Here is a 12,833-nt window from a genome sequence, read left to right on the forward strand (position 1 = left end):
TGCTCAGATTCCCGCATATATTTATTTGAGAGCAAGATTTCTGAAGCTTGTATAATAAGGTAAATAAAATACTGACAGCATTATGTGCTTTATCCAAAAGCTATATGGCACATTAAATGATTATTTTCTGTTAGGCCCCACTACGGTTCAGGAAGATTCTAGCGACATAACTGCCTTCTTTAACTCCTCTCAGTCTGACTGACAGCTCTCTTCCCGTCTCCACAGGCATCCAAGCCCCGCCCCTTTAACATGCTCGTCCAATCATATCCTCCGCCCTGCTCATCCATCGCAACTTCATGGCTTGGTTGCCGCTTGGTTTCTGGAAAGCGCACGAAGCTGTGACAGATCCGAATGGAGTCTCGGGAAGGTTCTGGTAGGAAGGGGAAGGGACGTGGCCAGCAGACGTAGGGCATATAAAGCAAAATTCAATCGGACTGCGTCGCCTGACGGTGGATTACATTGTGCACGAACACCAGTTTATCTATACAGATTATACAGGTATATCACTGTAAATAGCCACGGGAATTTCCGGGGACACTGTAGGTAAGTGTGGGAGCCTCTAAGGATCTTCTGTATATAAATACTCGGGGGTGTCCAGAGTCCCTACATAACTAACCTAAGGATATAGTTTTGGAGTCTTCTGGAGACTTTCTAGTATATATGGTATAATTGGACAGAATAGGTGAGGTGCAAGTTATTGTCTTGTTTGGGGTAAGTGGTATAACACACTATCAACGGTTGTCAGTGGGAGAGGGAAGATAATGTATATGTAACCTGTGATATATGGTGGCTAATTTGATTAAAATCTTCTCTATTTCAAGCTGAACCTCACTGGCCCTTTTATCCCTTGTTCCCAATTTTCCAACTATCTGTCCATGACATGTTTGTGAATTGGCTGTATAACCCTGTTCTTTTAATGTAACCGTGTATTGTTAGAACTCGGGACATACTTGAAGAGGTAACTCTCAATGTATGACTTCCTGGTAACACATTTTATAAATGAAATTTACCAGAAGAGATCAGAAACCTTGGCACAGTGTGTATATAGTCGGGGGATGTTACTGCTTTACAATCATCAGAACATTGGATAGACAATGTTTACACGCATGTAAATGTGGATGGCAGGAGCGCCGGCGTATGTATGTACGCACATCTTGTTAACACCTCTGTCTTGTTTGTGCAGACATCAAAATGGTGAAGGAGACTGCATACTACGACACCCTTGGGGTTAAACCCAACGCCAACCCCAATGAGATCAAGAAGGCCTACAGGAAGCTGGCCCTGAAATATCACCCCGACAAGAACCCAGACGAGGGGGAAAAGGTGATTGTCTTGATGCTTACAGGGGGCTGCCATCTTTTAGCATCTTTAGTGACTTCCACCTTTAGGCTGCGGCCCCGCTAGCGCTGAGCGGGTGGTGGTTGGCGAGGTGACTTGCATATATATATATGCAAGTCCCCGCTCACGCGAGGCGCCCGCGTATGCGCAGACACGCGATGCGCTTAAGTAAATAAAAAAAATTATACTTACCTGCTCGCTCAATATTCGGCAATGCCACCCCACCCCCTCCCCCCGCGTGCGAGCAGACACAGGACACCCGCCACGCATGCTTTGAGCGCCAGCGCGCTCAGCGTTAGCGGGGCCGCAGCCTAGGACACACTTGCTTAAAGAGGCATATGAATAGCACTGTGGATAATACTGGACACATGATACATAAAGCTTGGTCCCCTGCAGACGCACTTACCAGAACTCCCTCCTACTGTCTCAGTACGTTCTCCCTACCTACCAATTAGATTGTAAGCTCATCGGAGCAGGGACTCCTCTTCCTTAATGTTACTTCTATGTCTGAAGCACTTATTCTCATGACCTGTTATTTATATTATTTGTTATTTATATGATTACCATGTGTATTACTACTGTGAAGCGCTATGTACATTAATGGCGCTATATAAATAAAGACATACATTGCAAAGTGATGTAAATATTGTATTCTAACATTTATCTATATGGCTATTTGCATAGCAATGTGTTACAGGTCTCACTGACACTGCAGTGGTGTGATAACACATCTCAATTTGATAGTGTAAAAACAAAGCATTGATAATTTAATGGATACAATTTACTTCTTAACAGTTGTGTATGTGCAGTATAGTCTGTCTATCACCTTCCTAATATTTTATGAAGGATGTGTTTCCAATTTATTGTGTATCCATCTTGATTTGCATTACAGGCATACCGCGCAATAAAGTACGCAATGGGACCGGGGCATGTATGTAAAGCGAAAATGTACTTAAAGTGAAGCACTACCTTTTCCCACTTATCAATGCATGTACTATACTGCAATCGTCATATACGTGCATAACTGATGTAAATAACACATTTGTAACAGGCTCTATAGTCTCCCCGCTTGCGCTCAGCTTCGGTACAGGTAGGGAGCCGGTATTGCTGTTCAGGACGTGCTGACAGGCGCATGCGCGAGCTGCCATTTGCCTATTGGGCGATATGTACTTACTCACGAGTGTACTTAAAGTGAGTGTCCTTAAAGCGGGGTATGCCTGTATATGGTCCGTTCAGTATGCCCAGGTTCTAGGTCGATGTAGAGCATTGGTACAGTCACTTTTGGTCCTTTGTTCTCTTATGTTTTTGCAGTTGCGTTCTCACTGTCCTGCCTTCTAACAATCCCTTCCTCCCTACTCAATCCAGTTCAAACTTATCTCCCAGGCGTATGAGGTGCTATCCGACCCCAAGAAGAGAGATCTATATGATAAGGGTGGGGAGCAGGCTATCAAAGAGGGAGGTATGAGCGGGAGCAGCTTCTCCTCCCCCATGGATATCTTTGATATGTTCTTCGGAGGGGGCGGCCGCATGAACAGAGAGAAAAGAGGTAATTGAAGGAATGGTAGCTTTAGAGACCCTTGGGCCCAGTGAAACAATCCTCCTACTGGGTGGACTCTTAATTTGTCCTTCCTATTGTAGGGTGATGTAGTGACACAGGTGAGATCCTTTTCCTATAGTTTTCTATGACAAGGTTACAGAAAGGATCCAGAATCCATCTAATACGCAGAAAAGGTCATATAGCCTGTCCATTCAACCACTTAAAGTATTTAAAACCAAAGACATAACATAAAACACAGACAAAGCTCAGTGCACTTCCAGAAAAACTTATATACGGTACTGTGCCTAAATATACATGTATAAATAACTAATAAATAAAATGGTCTTTTAGTTTAACATTTTGGCCAAATTGTTGTAAGCCCTTGAGCCAACTGCACGGCAGACCACGTTTCAAGGGTCCCTACACTAATATAGATTCTTAATAACCTGTGCATTGCCAGGAAGAATGATTTATAATAAATCTGTCAATATTAGCTGTCAATATTATCAATATTAGTTCTATGTCTGATTGAAGCTTTTATTAACCTGTACATTACCAGGAAAAGCACTCTGTAATAGATTTGTCACAATCACACTATAAGCAGGCAAGTTCCCCTGAGAGTGGGAGATGCCATGGAGTGAGCTTTTAACCATTTAAATGTGGGAGGGAGTGAGCTTCAATTAGGTAGGAGGTTGCCACCCTCCAATCAGCTAAGACTAGCTGAACAATTAGAGTGCTTTTCCTGGTAATGTACAGGTGAATAAAAGCTTCAATCAGACTTAGAACTTTTGCAACTAATATTGACAGATTTATTATAAATCATTCTTCCTGGCAATGCACAGGTTATTAAGAATTTATATTAGTGTAGGGACCCTTGAAACGTGGTCTGCCGTGCAGTTGGCTCAACGGCTTACAACAATTTGGCCAAAATGTTAAACTAAAAGACCATTTTATTTATTAGTTATCTATACATGTATATTTAGGCACTGTACCATATATAAGTTTTTCTGGATGTGCACTGAGCTTTGTCTGTGTTTTATGTTATGTCTTTGGTTTTAAATATATATATCGCCATGCTCAGTAGCACTCCTCTGTGAAACTTATATGCTTATATATATGTTGTGGGTATTTCGGGGGTTCAATATGAGCTTGTAGGTGTTCTGTATGTTTTAACCACTTAAAGTAGCAATACCGGGTGATTTGTTATCTTATTTTATATATTAATTTCTGTGTATGTAGGTGGTTATCAGTGTTTCTGATCCCTCCTGGTAAACCAAATTAGCCACCATATATCTCAGGTGCCGTGTGCCAATAGGAAGCCGCATTGTTATGACTTCCTTTTGGATGGCAATTTAAATGCCCTGGGAGAAGAGTGGTAAGTATACCGGTAAATGTCTTGGGAACCGGGGGATCCCCAGAGCGTGCGTGTGTGTGTGCGTGCGTGCGTGTGTGTGTGTGTATGTGTGTATAGATATATAGAGAGAGAGAGAGAGAGAGAGATAGACCAAAAAGCAGAAAACAATAAAGTAGCGCCTCTAATATACTCTGAACAAAAGCTAATATATTGAAAAACGAATTAACCCTACCATGAATGTGTCTAGTGGGGCGGTGTGATGATGGCTAATAACAATACTAAGAACCTGTGATCTCAAAAGGGATAAGGTGAAGTAAAAATGTATTAATTAAACAATACTATTTAATAAAGATGAAAATAATTATGATAAAAAAATAATGTATTAATACACTAAATAACAATTCTTTAAAAAATGAATGAATGAAAAAACAAAAACCTCTGAAAAAACAAAGTCCTGTTCCAATGTCAATAGCATCCAGGTCTTTGCAGCCCGTTTCAAAGGGATCACCAATCCCTGACCAAATCTGTGAAAAAGAAGAAAAAAACAGGCGCACACCTAGTGCATTAACGTAATAACATATAGTTTATGGAACATAAAATCAAGCAAATGCCCACTCACAAGAGTACTGTAATAAAAAGCATGTATGAGATTGGCTCTCATGTGCCAGCAACGCGGTCCTCTCCGTCCGGCTCGAGGCAGCAGCGTCCTCCCGTGGCCCTCCTTCGTGTGGCCGGAAATAGAGTCCCTCCAGTTAGGTGTTCAGTATAAGGATTCCCTCCGGGAACCTGCAGTTAGAAAGTCTGTATGCCGGTAGCCAAAGGAACCAACTTCCAATAGTACCAGAGTTCATGGGCAAATGACGGCCTCAATCAGACCACGCCCTACACGTTTCGTCGTCGATGATGACTTCAGGGGATACCCACTAGACACCCCTTAACAGTATTGATAGGGAGGTATTTGCATACATTAATTAGTTAAACAATCAATTCACAATTAACAATTTTAATCACATAGTGTTATGAGGACCCAATTGAGCTATTAGAGAGTGAGTCCAAAATAGGACATAAAGGGAAATTGCATTCGATTGGAATTAAATAAATAAAAAATAAAAAACTTATATCAATAATTGAACTATTCTTTATATATAGTTAGCCATCAATTACTTTGACAACTGTTATACCGAATCGCAAATGAGGAAAAAGGAATTTAAAAAGGAATACATATATATTAATAAAAATTATAAAGAAAATATTTTTATAATATTTGTATTATATACAAATTCAATATGTATCGTAGATCTCAATTGGTAACCAAAATCTAAATGACATCAGTTTTTACTGCGCTATCTCTTCTTTACTGTGCTATCTCTATCTCTATCTCTGTGCTGTCTCTTCTTTTTCTCATATATATATATATATATATATATATATATATATATATATATATATATGAGAAAAAGAAGAGAGTGCACGCCCCATAGCGTAAAATTGTACATTTAATGGTAAAAAAGGAAGGGGGGGGGGAGGAAATGCACTCACAAGAGTAAAAGCAATTCAGGCAATTTGTGAATTATATCACCACCATCTGGTTAATCTGCATCAGTAGTCCACAATTCGAAGCTCCCTCAGGGCTGTACGGACGATATGACTGCTGCAGGGATCCAGAGGTGCTTCCAAAGATTAAAATCTAGGAGTTATGGTGTGTTACTCGGGCGCTAGCTCTAACCGTCGCTTGGTTAATGGGTGTGTATTTTAAAGATGTGAAGGGTATAATACAACTTTAAACGGAGGTCTCTTGAAAAGTCCTCGTGTGACTCAAATTACCCCACTAGGGTCTATCCTGGACCCTTGGTATATATGAAACAAAAGAAGAGATGGGGGAGCACAATATGAGGGGGATGTAATAACTTTCACTGATGGTCAATATGGTGTCGAAGACTCTATTGATCCCTCATAGAAAGAGAAACTCCTTGAATAGGGAGTTTGTGTACGGATGTGTGATCACAGGGTTTAGATGGAAAAATCAATAAATAAATAAATAAACGTACACGGCCTTGTGTAAGTTGTATCCCATCAAGGTTTCTTTTACTTCTTTTCGTGTCTTGCTTCTGAATGGTGGTACTTCTTTCTCTCTGGTCCTTTTTTCTCCTTTGGGTCTGTGGATTCTTGACTGTAGTTCGCCTCTCGTGCGGATGTAAGTGTAAACAATAAAAGAAGGCAATTAGGCATATGCATACACAGGTCTGCTGCGGTATGGGGGTGGAGCAATATGATATTGCATGTATCCAATACTGATAAATAATATCCCACTCACACGGCCTAATGTGAGTGATCTCCTATATCTGTATCTTGTCAACACCAATACGATTAACAGATTTTTGGGTGGATAACATATAGCCAATGACCAGGGCTCAAACGTTCAAACCTGGTGGAGGAGGGATAAAGGGATGTACTAAAATACTCACACGGGCCAGTGTGAGCGCACACTCATAAAGGTATCTTTAATACTCCAGTAGCAATGGTGGTAGGTAAACACCTAAGGGCTATAAACAATCTCAAATGGACTCAGGGACACTGTACACTATGGGAGGTGAAATCTTTATTTAAACTGGCATAAAATAAGCAATAAACACCTTAAAACAATTTAAAACAATAAGGGGGTAGGAGATATAAAACAAAGAAGCCACTGCTGCTTCTTAAATGGGGAGAATAAAACAGCAAAAGGAAATGGTTAGTGGTTAGTGGGCACAAAGTCGATGAGCGTCTTTTGGAACCGTGCAGCACTCAGTGAGGAACCGGAGGTGCAGTGGAAACTCTTCATCCGGACGCGGAGAAAAGAGACTTTGTGCCCACTAACCACTAACCATTTCCTTTTGCTGTTTTATTCTCCCCATTTAAGAAGCAGCAGTGGCTTCTTTGTTTTATATCTCCTACCCCCTTATTGTTTTAAATTGTTTTAAGGTGTTTATTGCTTATTTTATGGTAGTTTAAATAAAGATTTCACCTCCCATAGTGTACAGTGTCCCTGAGTCCATTTGAGATTGTTTATAGCACTTAGGTGTTTACCTACCACCATTGCTACTGGAGTATTAAAGATACCTTTATGAGTGTGCGCTCACACTGGCCCGTGTGAGTATTTTAGTACATCCCTTTATCCCTCCTCCACCAGGTTTGAACGTTTGAGCCCTGGTCATTGGCTATATGTTATCCACCCAAAAATCTGTTAATCGTATTGGTGTTGACAAGATACAGATATAGGAGATCACTCACATTAGGCCGTGTCAGTATTGGATACATGCAATATCATATTGCTCCACCCCCATACCGCAGCAGACCTGTGTATGCATATGCCTAATTGCCTTCTTTTATTGTTTACACTTACATCCGCACGAGAGGCGAACTACAGTCAAGAATCCACAGACCCAAAGGAGCAAAAAGGACCAGAGAGAAAGAAGTACCACCATTCAGAAGCAAGACACGAAAAGAAGTAAAAGAAACCTTGATGGGATACAACTTACACAAGGCCGTGTAAGTTTATTTATTTATTTATTGATTTTTCCATCTAAACCCTGTGATCACACATCCGTACACAAACTCCCTATCCAAGGAGTTTCTCTTTCTATGAGGGATCAATAGAGTCTTAGACACCATATTGACCATCAGTGAAAGTTATTACATCCCCCTCACATTGTGCTACCCCATCTCTTCTTTTGTTTCAAAGATTAAAATCTGTCTGTTAGAAGTCCCAGAGACTGCCTCCTGCATTCAAATGGCCGCAATAGTATTCCGCGCTCGGTGCGGTCTCGTACACATGCGTGGCGTCGTAGCGACGTAATGACGTTCCCTGACGCGTTTCGTCACCAGATGGCGACTTTCTCAAAGGACTAGCCCTGTATGCAAGGTGATAATGGTTAAAAGGCAGGGTTGCAGACCTGTCTAAGGCCTTGCCCCCGCTGCCTGCTACAGCGTCCGCTGTGGCGGACGCTGCGCTCACGAGAGCCCTCCCTCTTTATTGGCTATATATATAAATGTGTGTGTGTGTATATTATATTATATGTATATATATTATATGTATATATGTTTTAGATGTAATTGCTGCTTTTTAAAGCCTGATGAATCCGTCAGTTTGCTGTACAGTTATGTGACACAGAACAAGTGCCCATCAAATCCTCTCCACCCCCTTCCTTATGCCACCTGTGTTTCCAGGTAAGAATGTGGTACACCAGATGTCGGTGTCACTAGGAGATCTGTACAGTGGAGCGAGCAGGGAGCTGGCACTGCAGAGGAACATAGTCTGTGACAAGTGTGAAGGTAACTCGTGTGTGCATGTGTCTGTCTGGTTACATGAGTCAGCAAACAAGCTGGGCACTTTAAAAAATCTATTTGAATGAATTCAGTAAAAGACAGGCATACTACCAATGTCAGAGCATCACGATGAAGGTCTGACTCTACGACCGAAACGTCGCTAGTATAGCTATCTTTTAATGAATTTACTGAATTCATTAAAATAGATTTTTCTGAAGTTCCCAGCTTGTTTGCTGATATTTATATGTTTATTTCTGTCGAGTTGTGAGAGACTATTGAGCTGGATGCATTTTTTTCTTTTGTTTTTTTTTTATTTTGTCTGGTTTTTATTTTTTTTCATTTTGTGTGCCACGTCTTACTTTTTTATGTTGGTTAAATGAGTCGACGTACTGTACTCTGCTTAACATTACTCAAAGTAACACCTACCTGTTCTTTTCAAAGAACTTACAAGAGCTTATAATATTTGGTTCACATAGACGTTTGTAGTTGTAGGTCTTCAAACTATGAGCCACTTGTACTGGAGCTCCTTATTCCTTGAATAAATACTATGGGCAGTGTTCACGTGTAGAACGCTGCTTGTCTGGTCAGGCTGTATGTGACTGACCTGTTCCCCTTTCTGAAAAGGTCGTGGAGGGAAGAAGGGAGCAGTGGAGACGTGTCCGACCTGCGAGGGCCGAGGTATCCAGGTTCATGTGATGCAGATTGGGCCTGGGATGGTCCAGCAGATCCAAACTATGTGCTCAGACTGCCATGGTGAGGGCGAACGCATCAATCCCAAGGACCGCTGCAAACACTGCTCTGGCAGCAAGGTTGTCCGTGATAAGAAGATCCTAGAGGTCGACATTAAAAAAGGTGAGGTCAGGGCAAATCACTCTTGGATGAGACAGGATCGGGCAGGTAGCTGACTTATATTCCAGCTGAAGAATAAAACCCTGTCTGTACGTTGCTGATGTCACGAACACATAATATTCGTTTATGGTTGGTACTAAGATTCTACTGTGGTTCTATATAGTGGTACTGAGAAACATACACCTGATTGCATATAGTTAATTCTTATCATGCACTATGTATTGGGCAATAGAGATATCACCAAATTCTGCTTTGTAAATTTTGTGGTGCTCACTGCCACAGGAGAACAGGACAATTACAAAGGATCGCAAGCACCAGACAGAACAAAGGAGTTAAATGAAGCAAGTTTATTTAGTCCGAAGCCAATAGGAGCAAAACAGTACACAGCTTCAGGTTTATACTCCCCAAAACAGGTTTACGGGGGGGAATCCTAGCTCGATAAGCGATAGGCTTACCCAGGGTGTCTTACACACACCGGGAGGCTCTGGGTGCCATAGTACCGTAGGGATGCTAGTTGCGTTCTAGCAAGTTCAAACTTCCCGCTTCTCTATGCAACCGAACCTCATTCTGGAAGTGTGACTCGGGCAAAACCTCTGAGTAACACACCAACTGTCTGAATATCTATGGAACCGAGATCATCAGTGGTTTACATAGTTCCCCATCTCCATCTAAAACCATGGAAGGCGGGGCGCCGACCAGAGCACGGATGCTACATGTAGGGTTGGATGATATATAGCGGTATTCAGTAATATCGCGATTATTACGAGATATCTGTGGTCAGAGGTGCAGCTTTGAAGCTGCCACTGAGCTGTCTCCCTCTGACTCTCCCTGAGTCCCCCTCCCTTGCTGCTTCTGAATGTTGACTCGGAGGGGGCGGAGCTTTGGGCAGCATGAGGAGAGCCACATGTGAGAGCAGCGGACTGCAGCAAGGTAAGGTTGGAACTCCTCTCTTCACTTTACGTTTTGTTAAGCCCTCCAGCCCCACACCCTCCCCCTGGGGCATTTAACCCCTTCCTCTCTTACCCTTGGGGCATTTAACCCCTTCCTTTCTCCCCCCCTGAAGCACTTAACCCCTCCATCACCCCCTAACGCACTTAACCCATTCCTCTCAATTCTGGGGCACTTAACCTCTTCCCCAACCTATCTGTTTGACCCTTAACACCTGGGGTACTTAACTCCCCCTGGGCGTGGGACACTTAACCCCTTCTCTCCTCCTCCTCCCCACCCCCCCCCCAGGAATGTTAACCCGTCCCCCTCCCCCCTCTGGGACATATAATCCCTTCTCTCACCCCTGGGACACTTAGCCCCCTCCTGTCTCTCTCCTGGGATCCTTAACTCCACCTCCCCCCAGCCATACCTGCACTTCACTATTTCTCACCTACACTGCTTTCATCACCCTAACATGCTCTTCATCCCATCATTCTCACCCTTTATAATAATGTTTAAAATTAATTAAAACAATTTTTTTTTTCAATTCTTAATTGTCAAAAACTGTTTAATATATTTTTAACCTTTTATAAATGAAATGTGTTTTTAAATGGAGGGAGTATCTTGGGGTTAGAGTAATGGTATGAGGGAGATTTTAGGGTGATTGGAGCAGTGTAGGTGAGGAAAGGAAGTGCAGACATGGAAAGGGTTTGGGAATGTATGTCCCTTTGTTCTAGTAAATCTAAAGAAAATATAGTTACATAGTAGATGAGGTTGAAAAAAGATGTACGTCCATCAAGTTCAACCTATGCTAAATGTAGACAACAGATACTTTATCTATACTTAATTATTGATCCTATATCCTATGTCTATACTTAATTATTGATCCAGAGGAAGGCAAACAAAAAAGCCCAGAGTCATATCATCCAATGATATCTCATAAGGGGATAAATAAATTCCTTCCTGACTCCAAGAATTGGCAATCGGATTAATCCCTGGATCAACATCCTTCCCATGTATACTTAATTGGTATATCCCTGTATACCTTTCCTATATAAAAAGATGTCCAACCTTTTTTTGAACAAATCTATTGTATATGCCATCACAGTCGCCATAGGTAATGAATTCCACATTTTAACTGCCCTTACTGTAAAGAACCCTTTCTTTTGTTGCTGGTGAATTCTCCTTTCCTCCAACCTTAAGGGATGGCCCAGAGTCCTTAGTACTGTCCGTGGGATGAATAGTTCTTTTGAAAGCTCCTTGTATTGTCCCCGAATATATTTGTATATAGTTATCATATCCCCTCTTAAACGCCTCTTTTCTAATGTAAATAAATCATAATTTAGCTAGTCTCTCCTCATAAGTTAGATTGTCCATCCCCTTTATTAATTTGGTTGCTCTTCTCTGCACTCTCTCTAGTTCCATAATGTCTTTTCTTAGGATTGGTGTCCAAAATGATACTCCATATTCAAGGTGTGGTCTTACTAATGCTTTGTAAAGGGGCATGATTATGTTCACTTCCCTTCCATCCATTGCCCGTTTGATGCAAGATAAGATCACTATTGCTAAGCCTGCTGTCTACAAGCACTCCTAAATCCTTCTCCATCAAGGATTCCCCCAATTTATCCCCATTTAATTTGTAATTCGTCTTTTTATTATTGCATCCCAGATGTATAACCTTACATTTATCTGTATTAAACCTCATCTGCCTTTTTCCTGCCCACATTTCCAGTCTCTCCAAGTCCTTCTGAAGAGAAATTACATCCACCAGTTGTGTTAGGTTATCAATTAACTAACCACACCCACTGAAGGTGTGTTAGGCCAGCCAATTAACTAACCACACCCACTCTGGCAGGAGAAAGGGGGGGAAAAGCTACAGGCTTCAATTACAACACACTTTAAAAATAAATTAACCAACTGCACACTCCCCAAAAACAGCAACCCCTGCTACTATACACAGCACTTCCCTTTCCTTCTGTTTCTAACTGCATAATATATTTTGAGAGAACGTTTTATTTATATTTACTAGAACATTTTCAGACTTTTATTTTAACAAATGTATTGCGATATATATCGTTATCGTGATACATTTCTTAATATCGTTATCGTGGTGAAAAAGTTGCTCCACTTTTGGAGTGACTGTTCCTCCGGCCTGAGTAAACACCCCTCCCCACTCCTCCCGTGTTCCAAGCATTTCACCCAGCCAACATTTGGATAACAGGCCCAGAGTCCATTGTGAGCTGGCTGGCTGGGTGAATTACCAGCCCAGCACACAATAGAGGCATACAAATACATACACCAAATCTTTACATGGGGGGATAAACTGTTAAACTGGTACTGGGGACAGTGTAATATCACACAGGACGTCTATTTTAGCCTCAATAAATGGTCTTTTAGTCTGTAGCATAGGCATCCATCTTGACAGGTAGGGGCAAATGTCGGGCTTAACCTTTTAATGTACTTGCCCGGCGGCCCCTACCATCACACCCACTGTCCTCTCTTTCACATTAATAATAAACAGAA

The 12,833-nt window shown here is 41.7% G+C and overlaps 1 protein-coding gene across 6 annotated transcripts in view; it reads left to right on the top strand.

Moving 5' to 3' along the window:
* The first annotated feature begins 258 nt into the window (after positions 1 to 258).
* Positions 259 to 12,833, top strand: part of LOC142465195 (dnaJ homolog subfamily A member 4-like) — a 35,771-nt gene continuing 23,196 nt past the window's right edge. Inside the window, exons 1-5 of one of the 6 annotated variants that reach the window (XM_075569185.1) lie at positions 259 to 543; positions 1,184 to 1,323; positions 2,704 to 2,884; positions 8,436 to 8,540; positions 9,159 to 9,386. In XM_075569185.1, the coding sequence (XP_075425300.1) occupies positions 1,192 to 1,323; positions 2,704 to 2,884; positions 8,436 to 8,540; positions 9,159 to 9,386 (646 nt within the window). In that variant the 5' untranslated portion in view covers positions 259 to 543; positions 1,184 to 1,191. Of the gene's footprint in view, positions 544 to 1,183; positions 1,324 to 2,703; positions 2,885 to 8,435; positions 8,541 to 9,158; positions 9,387 to 12,833 lie in introns of those variants that run through there. The other 5 variants (XM_075569186.1, XM_075569184.1, XM_075569187.1 and 2 more) reach the window with 5 other exon arrangements.

The sequence above is a fragment of the Ascaphus truei genome, chromosome 13, assembly GCF_040206685.1.
Source record: "Ascaphus truei isolate aAscTru1 chromosome 13, aAscTru1.hap1, whole genome shotgun sequence".
In the NCBI taxonomy this organism is placed as follows: domain Eukaryota; kingdom Metazoa; phylum Chordata; class Amphibia; order Anura; family Ascaphidae; genus Ascaphus; species Ascaphus truei.